The sequence below is a fragment of the Phaethon lepturus genome, unplaced genomic scaffold (genome assembly GCF_000687285.1).
Source record: "Phaethon lepturus isolate BGI_N335 unplaced genomic scaffold, ASM68728v1 scaffold19065, whole genome shotgun sequence".
Classification (NCBI taxonomy): domain Eukaryota; kingdom Metazoa; phylum Chordata; class Aves; order Phaethontiformes; family Phaethontidae; genus Phaethon; species Phaethon lepturus.
Window position 1 is genome coordinate 28,541 of NW_010540061.1, and position 23,185 is coordinate 51,725.

At 39.8% G+C, this 23,185-nt stretch overlaps 1 protein-coding gene across 1 annotated transcript in view; it reads left to right on the forward strand.

The window, feature by feature from the left end:
- ASPG (asparaginase) overlaps positions 1 to 19,785 on the forward strand; it is a gene marked incomplete at its 5' end in the record, with an annotated part of 41,336 nt that extends 21,551 nt beyond the window's left edge. The window contains 7 exons of the mRNA XM_010287338.1: positions 2,297 to 2,416; positions 3,525 to 3,620; positions 4,508 to 4,671; positions 10,908 to 10,994; positions 17,340 to 17,439; positions 17,762 to 17,820; positions 19,509 to 19,785. Of these exons, the coding sequence (XP_010285640.1) occupies positions 2,297 to 2,416; positions 3,525 to 3,620; positions 4,508 to 4,671; positions 10,908 to 10,994; positions 17,340 to 17,439; positions 17,762 to 17,815 (621 nt within the window). The remainder of the gene's footprint in view (positions 1 to 2,296; positions 2,417 to 3,524; positions 3,621 to 4,507; positions 4,672 to 10,907; positions 10,995 to 17,339; positions 17,440 to 17,761; positions 17,821 to 19,508) is intronic.
- Positions 19,786 to 23,185: the final 3,400 nt, after the last annotated feature.

A 23,185-nucleotide genomic window follows, 5' to 3' on the forward strand; every position in this document is an offset into this window, starting at 1 on the left:
ATGCAGTGAAATCATAATCCTCACACTTTGGGAGATGACATCATGATGAGTCACTCTCTAGACTTAAGCATTGCATGCACATGTGTATCTTATGATAGTGTTTTGTGTTTTATTAAATCTTAAACAAATTTGATCATTACTTCATGCTCTGTATCTTCCAACCAGTAGCAGCTCTTGAGACAAACATATTTGAGTACCTGTGACCATAAGTAGGGTGGCTGGGAGTACCACTTACTGTGCTCAGAATCAGTTTCAGACTGTGAGCTTTCAGTTGTTTGCTGAAGTTCTGGCCCTGAAAAATGAGAGGAGGAGCTATGTCTTTCTTCGGTGTGGATGGCAAGAACATACTCCGTGCAAGAACATGCTTGACAGACGACATAATGCTGTGTGAAGAGTAGTGGTATTGCATGTGTTTGTGTATATACACTTTAGAAACCCAGGCTCTTCACGGGTGCCCCTTTGGTACACTCACTGACCCTGGAACACACATACAGTAGCCTGGTTTTTTAATGTAGACTTAATCTTCTTGCAGAGAGGATTATTTGGCCTGGGATAGGAGAAACTTTCCCAGCTGGCTTCCTGCCTTGGTGTGTGAGTTAAAACTTAATTTGAGATCCAGGTTGCTGAGGTGATATAGCTGATTTACTCAGGTGAGGACTTGGTGATAGGATGTTTTAGGTACCCTTGGCACAAGGTACTCCTGTATCTTCATGTGCTGCCCTTTGGAATGTGCTACAGAGTTTTCGTGTGGTGGTGTTGGAGTTCCTTTATATGGTCTGAAAAACAAAATATCTTTTGCAATTTCTTTGAGTTAAGCAGGATCGGTTTCCTCATTTGACTCATTGTACAGACCCACAAACAATTGTGTTGGCACAACTAAGGGAGCAGCATGCTGCATTGCCTGGGCAGGAATGAGTGGTAGAGACCAGGAGAAGAAGAAAGCCTGGAAATATGTTGTCTGTGGCAATATCTTCAGCTAAACATATCACCAAACAATAGTCTCCCAAGAGACGGAAGCTCTCCTGAAGCTGGCGTGGTTATTTTAGGATTCTCTTTCAACACGAAGAAGCAAAGAATGTGCCCCCAGACACATGCAAATGGCTGCAGAGCTGGTAGGACTGAGTAAGGCACGTAGGGCTTTGCACTGGGTGCATTTAGCACAGGTGCCAATTGCTAAGGTTACCTGTGCAAAGCAATGATCTCAACCTGTCAAACTCTAAAAGTGTGCCAAAGCAGTTGGTATGCTCTGAGTTACATGTATATGGGACTCTGCCAGCAGACAGCTACAGTGTTGTCAGCGCTTGGAGTTTTGTTTTTTTTTATTAAAGGGCATGCCTAGACATAAGTAAACCTGGGGCATTCCTCCTTCCAACATCACATCTGTTTCTTGCAAACTTTCACAATCCTGCTTTTTAAAATTCTAATTGAAATAAGTACGTGCTTTATAGCTGCATCAGCAACCTTTTGTGAAAGAGTGCCAGTATGTAAAATTGTCAGAATTGAGGAAACCAGTTACTTTTTCTTAATGACTGGCTTCTCTCTCTGTTCTCCAGGTTTCCCAAAACTTGTCTTTTGGAGTATTTTCATTTCTTTACTGCCATATTCTAGCACTTTCTACACAGGAATTGGCTGACCTTTTTTTGGTTTGCTTTTTTTCCCCTGGTTATATTGGATGCACCCATCCTGCAAACTGTTACATGCCCGCTTCAATATTGAATGACTAGTACTACTTTACACCCTCTGTGTTCAGAGCTGGCTCCATGGCCAAGTTTTGACAAAATCAGGGCTAGTGGAGCTGTTTGAAAATCCATTGAAATACATGACTGTCCACAGGCAGCACTGAGCTTTGTTTTGAGGCCTACGTACACAGTCTGTGTATGAGTACTGAGGTTTGGGAGTGCTGGCAAAAGGCAGCATTTCAGAATATTCTGGTCTTCAGCCTCACTCTGCTAATTACTCAATATCTTTGTGTTTTTAAGTCGGCTGCAGCTTACCCCACTAGGGAACTTTTGTCTGCATACTCTAAAATTGGGGTGCTTTGTTATGTGCTTATTTTGGTTTCTTTGCTTTGGAAGAAAGTTTTATTTGCCTGCCCCCCCCCCTTTTTTTTTCCCCTTTTGTCTTTTTAAACTTGCAATCTTCATGGGACAGTAACTATTTCTTTAATATTTTGTCTGCATTCAATTAGTTTCCATAATTCCTCCAAACAATTTTCTAACTTGATCCTAAGGTTTTTTATTAGACTACTACCATATTTTTCCTCTGCTAACAAAGGATTTGATTGCTTGCTTTTCAGATGCTGAGTGAGAATCTAAGAGGAGAAATGACTGTTGTACCCACAGGAGCCAAGATCTCTCTGAGAGATAGCAAGTTTATTCAAGTGATTGCCAAATCTCTAAGTATCAGCAGCAAGGAGGTATATACTTAAATATTTAAAACTGAATTCATGTAAAGCTGTGAACTCAGTTAAATGAACATAGCTTAAAAATGAACAGCAAAGCTGAAAGAAAAATGGAACACTGGAGCTTTGACACTATTTTTTTTAGTACTGAGTGTCCCAGCTAACCAGTTGGGTTAGGGAGAAAGGACACAATGGCAAGCATAACATTTAAAATGTTTTTAATTAAAAACATATTAACTTTTTTTCCTCTTTGTAGCCCCATCTTGAGTTTATTTTCTTGGCTGGCTGGTTGCAATAATAAGCCTCAGACAGTTGCTGTAATTCAGGGTATCAATGATATGAAAAAGTGCTTTGTATTTTTGTGGTCAAATGTATTGACAGTTTGGAGCAATCCAAATAATAACAGGTAATTATTAATTGTACATGCAGTCACAGAAGGCTGATACTAAGGAAGCATTACATAAGCATGATTTGTGGTGTTTAATATTAGTTTGTCACAATTGGAACATCAGCGAATATATTTGGATTGTCCTATTGATTGTAAGATACAAGTATTCGGTTTTCTCTTGGCTTGGTTTCAGGGAAGATGGGATTTTTAGTAGCTAATGAATACTGAATGTATGGTTCTTCCTCAGTGAATATGAGGAATAGGGGACTTTCTAAATAAGAGGCCTCTGGAGCTTGTCAGTGGAGGTTTGGAAGTACAGGTTATACAAATATCTGAGGAATCACATGAGTAAAGTTGATCCAGTCTTGAAGAGACTGGACTGTATGGTCTTCTCCAGCTCCTACTAGTGCTGTTTCTCTTACTGTACTGATGTGTAACTATGGCAGTACAGAGATTGTAATTAGTGCGTGCATCTTAAATGGTGTATATGTAGATATCAGGTAACTGTAGTGTTGCCAGGGAGGAACGTAAATCTTCATGGATAAGAGACCGACAAAATGTAAAACACACATGAGACTTCTTTCCTTCCAAGAACTGAATGCTACCATTTTTAAATAACCAAATGACTAATTTGGAAACTTTACATGAAAGCAAGGGCAGTGTTTTTATGACTTGGACATCAATCACATTAGAGGCGAGGCTGATATTAAATGCTTAATTTTATTTGTTTCTCAGGAGTTAGAAGCTGTAAGAGATGCATTAATTCCACCTTTGGCTTGTGCTGCAGCTAAACTGGGTGACATAGACGCACTAAGAGCCATAGCAGAAATGGTAATGTAAAATAAACAGTTTGTACAAAACATGATTTTTAAAATAGAGCTGTAAATGATGGGAGGAAGCTATGCTCACTGGGAAGCAACTACCTAAGTTTTAGAATCAAGGTGCTTTGACTAATACAGTTGGTTTCTAGGCTTTTCAGTCTTTGCCTTTCGAAACTGCTGTGTTCTTTCCCCTATCTGGTTTCTCAGCTGTTTACATTTTCTTTTGAACTGTGAAAATACAGGGAGATTAAAATGCAAGTTCTTATCTGCTAACTTTGGAACACTTTAAAATGGTTTGTGCTGCTTTCTTTTGCTTAACTTTCTTTATGCATATTCATAGTATCCAGCTTTTGGATGTAAATCTGTCATGATTAAAAAAAGAAACTTGAAAATTATATATAAGCAAAACACAGTGCAGTGCTAATACAGGATATTTGGCTCTCCCTGTAGCTCTAGCTTCAGTTATACCTGAAAAAGAAACCAACATTTCCCTTCATCTTCTACACCTCTTGTTTTTTCATCTTTGCCTTGGTTTACTCTACTCTTGAGACTTTGGTAATGGGCCTCTAAAAAGATTAAATATATCTTGAAAATAACAATAAACTAAGACAAATAAAATTAGAAGACTATAGGCACAAAGCTGCTGTACAGTGTAGTGCAATAAAGAACATATCTGAAGGGGCTGTAATGAGAATATGTGTAGAGGAAGGAACATGCAGAAAGTGGAATAAATATCTTTATTGGTGCTAAAGTAACTCTACAAGATAAACTTTAAGTTTGATACGCTTAACATTTTGATGGCAGAATTTAAATGTGGTGTATGCATCTACTGTTGTACCAACAACTTAATGTGCAGACATTATCTTTTTAGCATGCAAAGGATCTGTCCTTTTGTAGGGTGGAAACCTGAGCTGTGGAGACTATGATGGCCGAACTCCACTTCATATTGCAGCCTCTGAAGGGCATTTACCATTAGTTGAGTATTTGTTGACATCTGGTGCAACTGTTTATGCTAGAGACAGATATGGATCTACCCCACTGATGAACGCGATCAAGTTCAGGTAATAAAATAATTTATACATCACTCCAAAGTTAATAAACCTATCATTTTGGATTTAAAGTCCATCCCTCTATGTTGGGCTTGTTTTGTCTCAGCAGTCATCTGTAAATAACAGCAGTTAAAATAACACAAACCAGCTTCATTTCAAAGGATGTGACTAGCCTAAATTAAAAGATTTTTCTAGAATTATATGAAATAAAAGCAAGCAACTTGGTATGCCATTGAGAATTTTAGCATAAGGTAACTTATCACTGCTTTCTTGCCAAGTCTTTGTCCATAATTTCAGGACTCCACTCTTTGTTATGAGGCTTCCTTTATAAAACCGAGCCAAACTGATCCCTCCTTTTGACTGTCAGAAGTGCGAGTGCAGAACCGAGGGCTGTCTGTTTTCTTTCTGCCCTCCCCTTCTCATCAAGACCAGACTATTTCAATTGGCACAAAATCTACCAGTAGGTTGACATGTTTTAATCTTTCCCTTCCACCAGTGCTTTCCTGAGTGTCTTGCTGGGTGACTGGTTCCCTCCCCGCCTTCCGCCCACTCGTAATTATATGGGATGGCTTCATGGCTCTGGCTCTGCCTGCTTTGTGGATTTCCTCTTCCTGTTGCTCTGGATGTCAGCAGTTCTTGAATGGTAGTCACAGACATGCGATTTACTGGTCTCCTCCCTGTTGTATAGTCCTAAGGAATAGCCATAGCACAGAATATAAAAGTTATCAGTTATCAAAATTTAATTTTAAAACAGTTTATATAGCCTGGGGATTCATAGAGCCATTGGTCTTCTAACGTGTTAGAAGCTGCATGCCCTAATCTCTTCTTGTTTCTTTGATCCACTTTCAGCTCCTTATCTCATATTCAGTCTATATGATGGCAGGAGAGAAGCTTTTTTCTGTAAAGGAGCTTGGAGTGATAGAATTTTCATGGTCTTCATGGATGTCTGTCCCCAAATATTCCTACAACTTTCTAATGTTGACAAGCTCACCTGATCTATCAGGCTGGAGTTAGCTCCCTGGGAGGTCTGACAGTCCTGGTTTTGCATAGGCTGCAGGAGTAACTTGAGGGGTTTTTCTGTCTCAAAGACCAGATGTAGAAAACTCAACAGGCTCTGTGAACTTGAGACTTGAAGTCCTGTGTGGCCACACTGTACTGCTGCCATACCTACTGCATGGTCCCGTATGCCTTTGCAGTTGTTGCTTTATCTCGTGAACATGCCCTTCAGTGGCAAACCCTTAAAGTCTTAAAGCAAAAACAAGCCCAACAGCAAATCAAACAAATAACCTCGCAGTTGAATAGAGGTGGCTCTGGTCCAATGTGAGAAAATTCTAAAGCATTAGATACCATTAGATGTTCCTGCAAATCAGGCACCTACTTTTTTTACCGCACCCATCTACTGCCTGAGGAATTTCACATGAGCTTGTTGTTTGGATTCCTAAGCATTGCCACTCCTATGTTAGACTCCTACTATGACTCTTAAGCTCTTTAAAACTGCACACCCATTTTGATATAGGGAATTGTAAAAGGAAACTACACCATAACCATTTTCAGTTTCTCTTTTTGTTTCTACTGTTAGAATGAGAGGAAGAGTTGACTTAGAACTAATCTCATAAATGTGTATTTATGAGCTGCTGTATACTCACACTGCATTTCACACTGATAAGCATATGAAGAAGAATGGTAAAGATCAGACAGCTGTATATGTGCATAATTAGATGCCCACTAAAAAGATTTGATACAGAAATATTTAAATTCTATTTATTAAACAGTTGCGTGCTGAAAGTGGAGAGATTATCCTGATGCAGTGTACAAAGGGGCAGAGAGGGAAGGGGGAAAACTGATCTTAATGAGCAGTCAATGCTTTAAACTGCTTAATACTGTAACTCTCTCAATTTTACTGAATATTGCATCAGCTTAATCCCACTTTCTGAGAATTAATATATTTGTTTAACTGGCATTTAACTGCAGTACAGTATCTACTCATCTTAAAAATAGCTTTCTTCCAGTTTTTTATGGCACATTTCTCAGTGACTTGCCTTTTAGCCTAGCATGCAAACCTATGTAATGATGACTGATTTCTCTCTTCATTTAATAATTTGTAAAGATGATCAGGAGTTATGTCTCTTCTTAAAAGCTTCTTAACATAGCACTGTAAGCTGGTAGACCAGCAACTTGATCTATATCGGTGATAGTCTCTTAAATTTTTTGTCTTTAAGTAACTCTTTGTTTCTTTAGATGGTAAAACGTGGAGTCTCTTTCTAAATAAGAAATAAACTACTGCATTTCCGCTCTTTCATTTGTAACTTTGCAATTTGCATATAGCTTCATTCACTTTATGCATGAAGCTAAACAGACCACTGTTAATTTAGGCCAGTTGCTTGACATATCAAAATTAGTAGCATTCCTTTAATTTCTTAGAGTACCCTCAAGGGATAATTCATTTTCAAAACAATAGAATAATATTTTTTTAATAACAGAAACTCTCTAAGCAGGAAAATGTCTTGAATAAAAATCGTGTATATTTTATGTAGCAAGAGCACTTCCATTGACTTGTAGTGCAGTGGTAAAAGGTTGAAAATGGGGAGTTGCTCATACAGTGCTGTGAGAACATCAGATTAGAGGCAGTAAAATTACCTCCCACGTAAATATGAATTTAAATACTTGATATTTTGCAAGGTTACATTTACATTACTTCAGGAAATCTAAGGCAGAGTGAAAATCTAACCACCACTGGCTCCAGAAGTGCACTGAAGCCTGTCCTTAGAGTATTTGAGCATAAAATTCCCACTGATACCATGCAGAAAACCGAACAAGTGAAACTAAGCTGATCCTGCCATAACCATTCCAGTTGCTAGGGGAGCAAGCCTTAAAAAGAATGAAGCCAGTCAAGTTTGGATATACATTACACCTGCATTTCTTTAAAGAGAGTCGGTGGAAGGTGTGCACCCTAAGGCCCCAATCCTGCAAACTCTTACATGCATGTTAATTTCACATGTGTGATTCATCCCTTTTGAAGTTGATTCACTTTTAATAAATGTCTGACAAGTCAAGCCCTAAGATGATACGTACTGTGCGGCACCTTGATTGCCATGAATCCAGAGCCCTCATGAACCGGTAAGAGTTTGGATGTCTTTATCTGGAACTCAAACTTTACTCGTAGCAGTGAATGTTGAAGACCACAGAGCATTGTTTATTTTGCTATTGATCCATTCAAATATTAGTATGCATTGGGGTTTTTATCGCCAGTGTTATCAATAATGAAATCTAGCAGGGAGGAGACACTAGAAACAATTTTTGTCTATTTGGGTTTTTTTCCTTCAGAGAGTGGATGAATGACAGTGGTAGTATCGAAAGGCTAACTTCAGTAACATATGCAAAATAGCATTGTTCCTATAGGCTATGTCTGACCAAGAGCCACAGTTTGGTAACAGAGCCCTAAGAAAAGGGAGAGTCAGGAACAGTTCACAGGTGACAATAGCTCCTCATGGTTTTGCTTATCAGGTGGGGCTAAACCGGACAAGCAGCTGTGCACCCCAAGCTAACATGGTGGTGTTGGCCTTCCCTCTACACCTTGAACTCTCATTGTCCAGCAGTTGCTCTGCTCTTAGTTTTGTGCTGTCACCTTACAACTGAAATCACATTTGAACTGTTCCCAAGACATTCATGGCTCATGACATCAGCTGAACTTCGGATCAGCTAAACAGTGACCCTTGCGAGGCTTTTGTAAAGCCGCAGGAGAGCAGCACTTAAAGAAACAACTTCTAAAGACCTCTCATGTGCCTAAGACATAACAGTATCAGAAAATTCACAGCCAGCCTCTTGAAATATGCATAATGCTCTTGTGGTGGGTACAAGACAGGAGAAGTGGTACTCTGGATAGGGTTTAAGTTTCTGCAGAACGTAGATACTGCTTGGGTGCAAGTAGGAACAAGCTGTAGTGCAACTTACCTCCTGCATAGTTTTCATGTTAAGTGATGGGAATGTGAGAGGTGGTCTGTTTACTTTCTTGGACAGATCTGCTCTTCATAGTCACTGTACTAAATTTAACACTTAAGTTGCACATTACTATTTGTCCCTATTCTTCCTCTCCCTTACCCTCCCCTTAACAAGCAGTGGTATACAACATGTCCTCTTCTTCCCACCATACCAAGAAACATGATTTTGAGCAATTCCCTGTTGTTGTACAGGGACATTGTTCTTCTATTTTAAAATGTTTTATTGTAAATACTTTTCAATGCTTAAAAATGTATTTTATTTCAAACCACTTTTTTCCTCACTTTAAATTTGCTGTATTTATTTTCCTGCATATTTAAATTTGCTGAACGTGTGGCATAAATGTTCCCAAATCTGTCTGTATCAAAGATTTAGAGAGTTCCACTCAGAGTAGTACTGGCTGTGTGGTGTAGGTGGGACATGAAGTGCTTTCTGGAGGGAATCTCGCTACCAGTGAGGAGTAAATAGCTACAACAGGGGAAAAGAAAAGCCTGGCTCTTTGCTGGAATCAAGAGACACAGACTTCATAAGGGGAGCACAGTGAGGGAAAATATCACACAACATTACATACTTTACTGCCTTTCACCTTTTAATGCTGTCCCATAGCAAAGCTTTTATTTTGAAAAGTGCTAGTTTCATGCTGTGATTTCAAGCATAAGGTGGGAAACAAGGAATACTCCAGGGCAGTCATTGGAGAATTAAGCAGACACTCACACTCCCCATGTTCAGTTCTGTACCCAATGTGATCTTGAGTGAACAAACATGTTCTTCTTTAAACTATTTTAAGTCAAATTTCTTTTCAGCTAATTACTGTTCTGCTTAAGACTGAACTAAAATTTTTATACCTGTAGAATTCATTCTTCACCACAGATTGAAAAATAAGAAACCGTGCCATTATTTGCTGGCTCAAGGAGATGCTTGTGGATGACTAGCCATGTCATAAGGGACCAACCTGAGAAAATATTTTAGATAACTGAACAAACTTCCAGCATGTGCTGTTCCAACAATGCCTTGCCATGAAACAAAGATTTTAAAATTTTTTTGGCTCTCAATTGAAACAAAGTACAATTTTAAAAAATCTGTCTGGTGGGTTAAATAACCTATGCTTGGAAAAGCAAAATGGTTTTTATAGCATCTGTACGGTTCTTTGTTTAGTTTATAAATTAAGATCTTATATGTTTCATGTAAGCTTATATAGGCTTAATATGGATAACTGTAAAGTAACTTCTCATTCAAGGTGGAGTTTCCTAAAAAGAAGCAGAGGGATTAGATAAGCAGTTTAGTCCAGTTCTAAAATGGGAAGGCCCATGGCTACCTCCAAGAAAATGTAAGTCATTAGGCAGAACATGTATGTGAGCTTATTTTTTATTTTTAATTAATACAGGGGAGCTTTCAGGTAATGGGTTGGAAAAGCCCATGTATTCCCTATTAACAGTGATACGTCTAAGTCTTTATTTTGAATTGTTACCTTATAGCAACTTAAGAGGAACTATGAAACTATTCCTGATCTACTGGTGTCATCATGCTCTTTCTGGAGAAAAAAAAATGTGTTTGGATTTGTAAACGCAATCCTTTGTTTAGCAGAGGAGCATGCTGTCACCTCCTTTTTGAAGTAGTTCTAAACATTTCACTAGGTCACTTGTGAAAAACATATTTTGCACATTTTTCATCTGTCATGTTATTTTCTACCCATGACAGTACCTTTAGAGACCAGCCTTTTCCATAAAATTTCTCAAGCATCTGACTAAGGTATAGGAGTTGGCTGGTAGTGCTTAAATATCTGTTTGTCCCTTTATCTCAAAGGAAAGGACAAGGAAGACCACCTAAAGATTCCAGGTGGAAATAAATAATACAGGTATTGGGAGGAGGCAGGTAGGAAAAGATGTGCTTTTGTGGGAGGTTCGTAAGAATACTTACCACAATTTTGGAAGCCATAAAAACTCGATTAGTTTCTGCATTAACCCAAAGATTCATTGCTTATCTGCAAGACATGTTTTATTTAAGATTGATATATATGGGCATTGTATTCTGTAAAATACAGGAATAATGCTGTGTAATAAATGTCCTCACTGTTTGCATGCTTTCAATCACTAATATTTCAGGTGTTAAATTAAGCTGGTTATCTGATGGTGGTGAATATCATGTAAGAACTTTCACTGACTGTGTATACAAGTAATGCTGAATTTAGGGGGAAAAAAAAAAACCCTACCGGTCAATACACTTTCTCTGTTTTTTCTATTCCTTTCATAAAGGCACATACAAGTGATTAATTTGTTACGAGAAACGGGAGCGCATCTTTCTGGCCATGACTTGGAGAACATTGGAACAATGCTCTGCGGGTAAGTGTGGTAGAAGGTGAGGTGGACCTAAAATTGGAATGGAGGGGGATGGTTTTTTCAGAAGAGACTCTCAGAATGGAGAACAGTGTGTAGACAACTTCCAGGAAACAGTTGGGTCCCTGGCACATCATGTGGCTATTTCTGTGCTAGGCTAATAATGAGGAAACAAGTGAAGCAATGAAAATAAGAATCAGCTCTCTATCTTGGAGCACCAGTAACTCAAGAGAGTTCCAAATTAGGGAGTATTGTGGGGATAAGTGAACTGGAAGCAAATATGCCCCATTTTTTCCAAGCACCTTCACTGAGAAGTGAAAAGTGAGGAGGAAGCTGTGCAAGGTGTGATTTAGTAGCATCTCTATTTGAGAATAAAGCTGCACATGGGGCATCACTTCTATTTTCTTAAAATCCACTTTTCACTTACATGAGAATGGCTTCTACTCTAACTAGCATATAACATCATTCTTAAAAATAACTAAATCAAATCAACAAATTTTTTTAACCCCAAAACTTTTGAACAACTGCTCACCATCTCTAATTTTAAGAGGATATAATCCTCTGTTAAAGCTGGTTTTCCATACAGTTGCTTTTGACATAACGTGGTTTAATGATATGGATATATATTATGAAAAGAAATAGATGCTTGATTTTAGTTTTTTCCAGTACTGGTCCTGAATTACAAATTACTCTGAAAATTGTGAGAAGGTTTCATATATTTCCTAAAATTACATATAGTTTTTACTTAATTTCTTCTCAAAAGCAAACAAAAAACCCCTGAGTACCAGCCTTTATATCAGGACTTGGCAGGAAACCAGGAGGCTTGTAGGGACCAGCCAGTGCTGTATATTGTCTACAGAACTATAAGGTCAAGGTAAAGCTTATGTATGTTCTATATAGAGACTGGACTGTGTCCTTTGACTAATTCTAGAATCAAGAAGTACTAGCTGGAGTGTTTCTGTTGTCGTGCTCAGAGGAGACTGGGTAATAAGACTTTTACCATGAAGTTAAAATATGCGCTTCCCAGGGCACTGCAAGTGATAGGACAGAACTAAGCCCTTGGTTTGCATAGTTCCCATCTGCCAAGAAGGTGAGAGGAGTGGCTTAGGGAATGACATTCCTCTGCAAATAAACTGGTCCCTCACTTAGCCCTGGTGCCACATGCAGAACCAGTTTGGCTAGCTGACCTGGGAGTAGTATGTCCAAAAAAAAAAAGAGAACAAGGGTCCTTTAAACAAAAAGTGGTTCTGATGCAGTTTGTTGCAGCGTTTTAAGGAGGATCGTAAACCCTGCATCTGTATTGCACAACCTGTTGTTCCAAGCTGATACTTTGATAATAAACATTTAAGATATTTTGAACTTGCATTGATGGTAATAAGTTTAGTATAAAAACAACGTAAATCTTCCAAACAGAGGGTGGGAGAGCATGCGCGTGCAGAGGCTGGATGATGACCCTCTCGGGGTGAGAGGGGACAAGGCTCTCCCACCTCGGTGTAGGTCAGGAGCCAGGGCCATGACTCTCTCACCGCCGGCAGCTGGAGCAGCGGCCGTGGCCGGAGGCATGCCCGCTGGCAGACGTCACTGCAGTGCCTGCACCAGGAGCGCAGCCAGCCGGAGGCAGCGGTCAGGCTTCGAGACAGTGCTCAAGTGTCTGTGAATGGTGGCTCTTCCATACACTGCCCCTGCAGAGCTGAAGGGCTTGCTTTCCTCTTACTGTTTTAGAGGGCCTGGCATAGTCTTCTGCACCAAAGTGGACTTTTTCCACAGAGTGTTATTCAGATGCATAAAAGTTATGAAATTCGAGGTACTGGTGTTTGTCCTCCTGCCAAAATGTCTCAGATACTTCTTCTGGAGTATCCTCAGATGACCTGACAGATACACTTACTTTTCCAGCATACGCAGGCTCACTTCTTTGTCTTACTTCTTACTCCTCCTTTTAAGCCTTCTTTGCAGGCACTAGTACCTTCATGGCAGTCAAGGTGTTCATGTGGTCAAGCTGCTTATAGAACAAGCTGTTTATAACACCTTCCCTCTGTCTAATTTGAACTGTTTTCCTACATCTCTTCTATCTTGTAATGTGCCTTAAGCTGCAATTTGTACCTGTCTGAATTTGTCACCAAGGCAATTCTTGGGGTATAGAAGGACAAAGCTGCTTGCTTTCTGATAAGCTCTGGGTTCCTGCACTTAGCTAACTTAGCTTTTTTTTCCCATACAGTTCTCTCTGAATTAGAAGCTATAATCATGTTTCCCCCCTTCCTACTTACCTGTCCTCAAACAAACTGGCTTTCATAAAAGACCATGAACAGTGATTTTTGTGTTCTAATACTGTCTCCTCAGCTTCCTTCTGTTTAGACTCATTATTTTAGAATAGAATAGTTCAGTTGAAAGATTTTGGAGATAAAATAAATGTGCTCCTTTGACAATGGTGATGTTTGAAAGGGAAAGGAGTACCTACCAGGACTGAGTTGGACAGTACCCGTGGAAACTCTTCTGTAGGGAGTAGAGAAGCACATAGGTGCAGCCAAGATGATCTAGTTATTAAATCCTTCATGGTTTCATTTGCTGCTTTGTTTTTTTAAGTGAGAGGTGTTAGTCTGATTTTTAGAATCACTTTGCTGATGTTTGGTATCTGGTTCATGTCTTTGTTTTGAAATAAGAAAGAAGTCTCAATATTAGTAATCTGTTAAAAATGTCAGAATCTCTTCTCATATTGCAGTAGTATTGTCATCTGTCTGCAAAACCAAACCATGACGAAAGAAATTGGGACACTAAGACTTATTCTGAAGTTTGTTAAGTTCTGGAGTTGGTAAACAGTTGATTTGTGTTTGTTTTTTAAAGGAAAAAATTGAGATTGTCTGTACTTCACAAAAATAAATAGGGGCATAAAGCCAAACCAGTTTTCTCCCTCATATTCTTAGATTTCATAAAATGATACAATATAACATACAAGGATGCAGCCTTTCAAAATCAGCAACTTTCAGAATAAGATGCCTCTTCAATTTAACAGAAGCTTGGGGGGTAAGGCGGGGAGAGGAAGGATAAATATGCCTCTGCAGGAATTGGGACCAAGCTTTTAATGCCTGTTATCTTTCAAAGAAATCTGTCTCAACTGAGAGAGATGTGGAGACACTAGCTAAGAACATCACTCCCAAATGTGTTCAGGATAGAACAAACCATGCCTTGTGCTGGACTTCTGACTAGCTTTTTGAGGATTTTCATTTCTTAAAAAAAGAAAAAAAAAAATCTTTTCTCATCTGTTAGGGTGATGATACACCTAAAAAGCCAAAGTCTTTCCTGATCGCTGTATGTAGACACTGAAGAAAGAGAAGTGCTGCAAAAGCAGAGCTTTGTGTCCCTGGGAAAGATGAAATCCTCATACCTGAGGGGGCAGGAGGGAAGCCCAAGGTGTCATTTCACTGTATTTGTTACTTCCCAGATCTAGAACTGCCTTGGCCCTTGTCCTTCTAAACCCTCTGAGACCTGAGCAGCTTTGCTCCTGGTACCTTGACAGTAACAGAGCACCCCTTAAACAGCAGGTCCTGTAACTGAGTTTGCTTGATGCTAGTGTGACAGGAGGCACAAAATCAGAGATTGTAATTGCATTATCACTATTCTTGATATCTTAGCCCTGTCATCATCATGGCTACGTTAGCCATGATGAAATGGTGAAACGGGTATGTAATAACTTTTTCTAAATGCAAGAGTATTGATAGGCAGCATACCTAGGATTATCTGCTGTAAAAGGTATCAGTCAGAGTTTAAAAATGTGGTAGGTGGTTCTTTGTCAACAAAGCAGGTTTTAGACATCCTGATAAGTATATACTGAAGTTATTTTTATTCCATTTCATGATATAAAAAGTATGGACTTCCTGCTTAGAGAATGCACTTGTGGTTGGAATTGCTGGCATAAATGTCTCTGAGAAAAATACAGAGCAACAGTCCCTATAGTGTATGTTGAGAAGTCCTATGTATATATTGGACTATTTGAGGTACGCTTACAGTGTGTAAAGGAAATACAGATGCATTTACCTTGACTGTGGAGATCTGGAATTGGAGAAAATGTTTTGTGGTGTTCTTGTTTATAATCAATTTAGTGAATAGTAGGTATCTTCTATTTAGAGTGGTAGCTAAATTTTCTCGGAAGGTACATCACTTTTTGCTCTCTGGGTCACGGTCTGCATAGAATACATTTCTCACCTGATCAGTAAATGGCTGCTACAAAATTGAAAATACTTTTGTGTATTTGGATTACTCATGTCACGGAAGGAGACAACAGTGTTGACCTCTGGCAGTGTGGGTTAAATTGCTCTTTGTGAACAGAGGCTATTAGGCAGTTAATTTTCAAGTAAGTGCAGTAGTCCTTGTTTGTTGCTTACAGTGATGCTAGCTGAATGGCCCTGGGTATGTAGGTTGTTAATATTTCTAAATGTGCTGGTCTTTGCCCAAAGTGGTAATCTGCTTTGCACGTGGCTGAACAATGTGATTCTGTTTTGCAAATACAGTGCTTTCCTGTCCAGTGTTGGAGACGTTTGTAACTCTCACTCGCTAGGTAGGCTTTTTGTTCATTTTTTCCTTTAATTCTGGGACCTTCCAGTGTCAATGGCAAGAGATTTGTCTCTTAGTAAAGATAACTCCTGTGTTTCAGAAGCGGCTGCTAAGAAATTTCTTTTCTGCTTTACTAACACTTATTCTTTATTATTGCTTACTTTTCCCTGCACTTTCCTTAAGGACTTCCCACTGAGCTTCCTGTTAGACCTCTTTGCCTTCCTCTGTTTCCATATTGCTTCTGAGGGGCCTTTTTTTTGTCATGGCAGTTCTCATTAATAACTTATTGTTCCTTTTCTTCATGGTGTCAGTCCGAAGCACTTTTAAACCTCATAGCACCCCACTGCCGCTTCCTGGCTCCCCAAAGGCCCCAGCTGCAGGTCTTGTGCCCTGCCTCAGGGTTGGCTAGGGTTGCACGAGGAATACAGATGGAGACTTTTTGCTTTCCCTTTTCCTGCCCAATCTCTGGGACTGCTGCAAGCAAAAGCCTCTCTCTGACTTTCTCCTGAGACTGCTGCAATTAGAGGCTTCCACTCCCCTGAAAACATTTTTTTTTCAGGTACTTAAAGAGATTTAATCAACAAGTGATTTCAGCCTAGCAGAGGAGTGAATGTTGCAGCTTTGCTTTCAGGGTTTCTTCCATAAGCTTAGTGACTGCCCCTTGCATCTTCCAGCCTTCTCCACTCTCCACCAGGTCTGTCTGGCTTGGTTGTCATACCCAGGAGCCCATCACCATCATCCATCCCTGCTGCCTGCAGTATGCTGTTCCCTCACAGCGAGTACTGTTCAAGGCAGCAAGCTCTGAACTTAAATTTGGGGAGGGTTCCCCCTCTCTTAATGAGATTCAACCTCAGTTGAAGATTATTGGCGTGGCTCTGCTGAAGCAATTTGTGAGCACATGGCCGGCTCAGATCTGAAGCCTGACAGATGTAGGTATCTAGAGAAAACTGCAGGTAGTCCTGCCAGCCTTGCTGTCAGTTCAGCCTGTCCACAGGCTTGGTATAGACAGTCATGCTTTTGCGTATGTACAGGCTGTTAGCCCTTCTTTAAAAACAAACAAACAAAAATCTTAAGTATTATGAATGAGACTACCAGCAGATGTGTGAAGAAACAATCTAGTGTACATTCCTCTGAAAACTTTAATTCACTTATTTGTGTATGATTAATTTTGATCCTTTCTATTCCTTGCTATACATGGCAGATAGAGGTCATCTTTAACAAGCTTTTTTTTCCTTGCTGCCCATTTGAATCTTACAAATCACTTTATAAAACTCAAAAAAATATAGCTGTGTTACTGGCCAAATGATATCACATAAATGTGCTGTCATAACTTCTGATAGCAACCATAGTTATGCAAACTTGTGAAGGGGGTTTCTTAGTGGTTTTAAATTAGGCACACTGATTGCTAGCACATCTGCTTGTGCTCTCACTTGCTTAGCTGCATTTTGATTTAGCCATTGCCCTCCCCCCAACTCATTTCATGAGATAAATATTGTGTTGTGAAATATGAAACTGCATGACTTTTTTTCCCCTTTGGTCATAGTCACACCCACTATGTGAAACTAGCCTGTTGTAAGTACTTATAGCACAGCCCTATTAATTTAAGGAACTGATTCATCAAGCTGGGTTGCTTGCTCAGCTATTCAAAGCTGTTGTAATAGTGTTCCTTTACTTACCTTTCCACCTTGGCAGCCATGTTGAGCCTGTTCTGGTTCAGCGTTTGCTGGCTGAGCTAATTAACAGGGCCCAGGATCACACTGAGATGGACTGAAGGTTTAGAATCAATATTAATTATTATTTTTTCAGCCTTACAGCTAAAGGTGATGTGGAAGGGCTGTATGCCTGGTACCTAGCTGGTGCAGACCTGGAGCAACCTGGTTATGATGGCAGGAGTGCCCTACAAGTAGTAAGTGTGCATACGGCTGTATTCCGTATGGCGTGCTAGCTGTGTGAGTAATGACGCATGCTGTCAGAGCGTATTAGTTTGGGAAAAGTAAATGCTGCTTTGGGGACTATAAACTGGATTAGAGTTTGTTACAAACTCAAGTCTGGTGCTGTTCTGAAGTAATAAATTGTTGGAGCCAGAATTTTCTCATCTATGTCAGTGGAATTAAAATTTAAATTGGATTTTAATTATTTTGTGGTAACATATTCTTACTTCCCACAAGTAAGTATTTGCATGTCCTGGTGCACAGGATGGCAGGATTTATTCATGTTTCTACTTACAGGCGGAGGCTACAGGGCGTAAGGAGGTTCTTGACTTCTTTAGACAAAAGCAGTAAAGAAGGTAAGATCTCGTTTTCAGGCGCTAGATTTCCGAAACATACAGATTGGCATATACATGTATGAAGGGGGATTTTGTGTTTAAGCCCTAGTTCACGCTAGGGCGTCTGGGTTCAGCTGCTGTCCCTGCCTTAATTTCTGATATGACTCTGAGTACTTTAGCCCCACTCTACAAAGAAGGATTAGTGTTTATTCCTCTTTTAGCCTGAGCCTGGAAGTGGTTTTTTTTATGGTGCGTTCCACAGTGTGGTTCTGAACTTGGTTGGGAATCTAAACGCTACCAAGATAAAACCACTGAGGGCAGCAGTGTCGTCTTCCGTTGGCCCATTGCAATAAACACCCCTCTCTCTTGTCTGCATTAGGGAGGAAATGCCTTTTATTGGGCACTTTGCCAGGCCTGGTTTTCAGGGTGCTGTGCCCACAGCGCGGGAGCGTACCCGTCTCCCGTGGAACCGCGTGCCGATGACAGCCGTTCGGCTGCACAGCCTCCCACTCGGGAGGTGCTGCTGTGGTACCTACAGCATTCCCACGTGTCCTCTCTCTAGCTTTCAATGGAGCAGTGTACACCAGCCCGTCTTCTAGTGTAACGTAGTCAACCTCCATGGGAAACGTGGGGCAGATCCTTAATAGAGAGGAGTGAGTTGTTCTACACACGCAGGCTGCAGAAGGCTCCCTTTCAGCAAGCGCCTGCCGAGGGGCTGCTCCCCGTCCGGGCACAGGACAGGACATGGCCACGGCCTCTCTTTTACTCAGACCTTAGATGTAGCTGCCTGGTTGTCACCAACGCAGACTCCAGCATCAATCTCTTTAGTGCCGCTGACACACAAGGTGTGTTTCCCTAGCTCTGTGTGTGTGAGGCAGGTGTGAGCCTCGTGTTCAAAGCATCAGATCTGACAAGTCTCTCCATAGGAAACTTGTCTGGGCGTTTGACCTTCTCCAGTGCTGTGCTGTAACTGGAGACATTTAAAACGCTTGCCTTTCATTTCTCAGAACTTCTTTCTGATGCAATACTTTGTGGATTTCACTATCTCTCCTCCAATATATTGGCAAGTCTAATCCCAATTTAAATATTGGGGGGAGATGATCTCTTTTAGTTAATAAAATGAAGACAAAAGTTAATTGAAGGTTTTGCTGCATCCATGGCTACCTTGCCACTTGTGTGTCCCGTTTGATCAATGTGAATGAATTAATGTGGATGTACGTGGGGAACTGCAACTGGAACAACAGCAATTTGAATCACTGTGTGCGGGTCTAAATGAACACAGGACAGAATCAGGCATTTTGCTTCGTTGTAAACTTCTGGGATTTTCTTTGGTTTTAGCTGATATTAGGATAATTAGGATTAGATATAATCACAGTCTCGAGCATTTAAATGGAAATTTCCCAGTGTCCAGGATGAAGATGTTAAATATATCTTCAGAATATGAGTTACATTGCAAAGGGATTTCCATTTTCAGTGAAATAGGTCTGCAAAAGTCACTTTTCTTTAAGTGGGGAGTGAATGTGTTAAATCCTCAACTCCTGCATGGATAGTCTCTTAATTCCTTTGGACTGAGCCACCAGTAGTGTAGGCAGTCTGAAGGAAGTCTTCAGTACCGCATGAGAACTTGCTTGGCAGGCTACAAGGTAGTCTCTTCTTGGGAAGGTTTTGGATACTGCCCAGTTCTAAACATCCATTTTCTCTTTTTCCAGAGGCTGTAGAAGATGGTCACTCCTCTTCAGAAATACCAGCTTTGAACATTAATGGTGTTAAACAGTTATAGGAGGAAAAGAGGAAAGGAGCAATGATAGCTGCACTTGGAGCATACAGGAAAGCTAGAACTTAGAAATATTCTTTATTTAGGATCACATTAAGTTCTTACTGATTTTTCTAAAAATTATTTGCTTTATCTTTTAATCACTTTTTTTGAAAAGAATTTATTTTTGAACACGTGAGGCTGGAATGTATTGCCTTTACTGTACATGTTCTGTTTTGTAAAGAGGCCTTTTGGATCTTCTTATGTTAAACCAATGAGGACAGTATTGCAGGCATAGGAAATGGAAATGCTGTGATGAATTCATACCAAGAAAACACAGTGGACTGTGCATTTCTGAGTTTCAACTAATAAAATCTCTAAGGAACAATGTTGGTTTCACTTTGTTTTTTGCAATGGCTTGTATCACTTCAGTTGCAATTATAGCAATTGTGAGTGTCAGTGCAAACAATCGAATCAGTCACAGGCATCTGCCTGCAGTTGTGTACTAATCTTCACCAATGTGTCACTATAAAACCTCACTTAAAATGAGTAGGAGGCAGATGCCATAAAGCATGTTTGTGGGACTGTCTAAGTGAATTGATTGTTTTGTTTCTAATAGCATCTTTCCCACATCCTGACCGGAATATAATCAAGATTGCTACATGCTGGACACATAATTCTTTGGACTGTAAATGTGATCTCAGTATTAACAGACCCCAAGTTTAAAGTCTCAACACTTTCAGATTAAAGACAAAAAGTAATACATCTTTACAGCTGTGTCCGCCCTAGAATATGTAAACGTAAAGAATACTTCAGGCAAATGCATATGTTGGAGATGGCAACTTTTAATTTCACCTACAGCTTCTGCAATAATCTATGTGTATTTTCTATCTGCTCCATCTGAAGGGAATCTTTGAAGTGCAGATAGTTTTTTCTTTTTCCTCTTTATACTCTTCAGCCTTCCCACAGCTATTCTTATCATGGAGAAAAGATGCATGGACTACTTGCTGAGCCTGCTGGTATTAAAAGATTCCCAAGTTATGTTGCATATCAGATCCCCCTAAAACAAGGTAAGTGTGCATGTAGTCTGAGGAAACACTGTATATGCTCCAGTTAAAAACAAACCAAAACCATAAAAATGCCTGATTTTTTTTTAATGTGATGAGTAGTGTACCTCTTCACTACAGTCACAAAAATTACAACTATGTTGTCTCATTAAAGGTTTGTCTGGGGACAGACTTTTTAGCAGGGCCTGTTGCAATAGGGCAAGGGGTAATGGTTTTAACATTGGCCCAGGTTGCCCAAAGAGGTGGTAGATGCCCCATCCTTGGAAACACTCAAGGTCAGTGTGGATGGGGCTCTGAGCAACCAGGTCTAGTTGAAGATGTCCCTGCCCATTGCAGGGGGTTGGACTAAATGACTTCTGAAGGTCTCTTCCAACCCAAACTATTCTGTGATTATTAAATAATTGAAATTACATAGCAATAAATGTGCTTTACATTGAATAAAATTGATACAGAATTAAGTAAATGAGATCCAACATCAAAAATCAGGCTTCAAATTCATCACCTGTTTGGTGTCTTATCTGTAAACACATAAAGGCAATGTATGTACAATGTTTGTGAAAATCTTTACAATCAGGAGAAAAACCATGCGCAGACCGTTCTTCCTATGGTATTTAGACCTACTATCTTAACTCTTGCCTAATCAGTAGTCTAAAAGTTGATGCACTGAACTAGGAAATCCCTTCATAAACTTCTCTGCAAATGACTTTCTTGGGATTGGAATTTTTTTAATGATTCTCAGATGCAATAATTGTCCATAGCAGCATCCATTCTTTATTTCTGTACCAAAATGACTGGCTGCAACATATACAGAAGCATCAATATTTTCCTTATACTTTTCAATTAGGGCTCATCTGATGTACAAAAAACTTTCTAAACAACGACATTCTTGTATTTCTAAAATACATCCACCTAAAGTATGAAACATACTTTATTTTTCTTTTGAACAAAGAATGGTATCCTGCTGTGGATTACTGCAATAATAGGTCTCAACAGTAAAACTGAAGGAGGGGGAAGAAAACAGACAACCATTTTCTTTCTGCGTATGAGCCAGGTGAAGACATGAAGGACAACATTCAGAAATGTGATCCAGTAAGAAAGCTTTTAGTTAGAAGCTCATAAAGCTAAAATGAAATTGTTTGGGTCATGTTTACAGTGACAATAAAGCAGTATTAGCTTCTTTCTGACAAAACTTTACAGAAATATATATCCTATTAATATGTTACCTTACATAAGATCGTGCTCCTGCAACTTTCTATTAAATTTGCAATTTGCCTTATAAATAGACCAATATCTAATGGCAAACACATGAATGCAAATTTAACATTTATTTGAGAAACATCTGCATCTCCTTTATATATGTCAAAATGTCATTCAAGAGTAGTTAACAGTTTAAAAGTATTAAGAGAAACTGTGTATAGGGTGCTGTGGTTTACAAAGTGGCAAGAATCACCCAGTCAAGGACAGAAACTTCAGCTCCTGATTTGGTGTCGGGGACGAACTTCAATAATGCTTTTGAGATCCTGTGTTTGTCTTGTTCATCTATTACACCCTTTGCTCTCTGCAGTGGATTTAATAATCATAATTATACTCTCCTTGATAACTCCCAGTCTTATAATGAATCTATTTGTGTGTAGTAACCCTTAGACTTTACACAGTTACTGGTCAAAAGCAAAATCTTAATATTAGTAAGGAATGAAAATTGTACCTATTTGTTTCTACCTGTTTCAGTTACTGTAAGCAGCTGAGTGTCTTTCATTAAAGTATGCTAGACATTACAGGGGCAACTTAATTTTTTTTAGCATCCTAATATTTCTCCTTCAGATCATTCCTGAAAAGGTCAAATACACTCTTCTTTTTATCCAGCTAGCTTCTGCTTGGTAAAGGTTTGCAGATTAAGCAGCCGCACAGGGCCATTACTAACGCAAACACACCCGTTCCATTGCTGGGCCTCCCTGCGGGTCCATTTCCAAACTTCTGGAACAGCTTGAACTCCAATTACCCAGGGTGTCCATGTACCCCGTCATAGCTACATCCAATTATAGTTCGTTAGATCTAACACATACTGTGAGGATCATCTGCAGATCTGTGCTTGATGTTTTGTACACGTTGGAATAGCATGGTAGAAGCTAGGATGAGGTTAGCTTTGCATTTTTTTGGTGCATAAAAGCTTGTGATATTTTTTTAGAATCAGTTTTTAATGCTTATTGGAACATAAAGATGACCTTTCAGGCTCTGTTAGAAAATGGCAGTGGCTCCCATTTTTTTCCAACCTCAGTGTAATAATGCAAGTGTTTGGGCTGTACCTTTCCTTGCCCTACAAAAGCACCAGCAGGTGAACTGCCATGCCAGGAGAGTGCACGGGCTCCTGAGCTCGCCTGCTACCGGGCGAGCGTCCGCCAAGCTGCTGCGGGTCTGCGGCCATCCTGCTGTATACAATTTCAGCGATGACTATAGAACAGCATAAAGGCATCGTCCACAATGTGAGACTCGTAGCCGCTGCACAAATGTTGGATCTGTTTCCAGTGTTGAATCTTTTAAGTTGCAGTGATGTTCTGGGAATGAATGC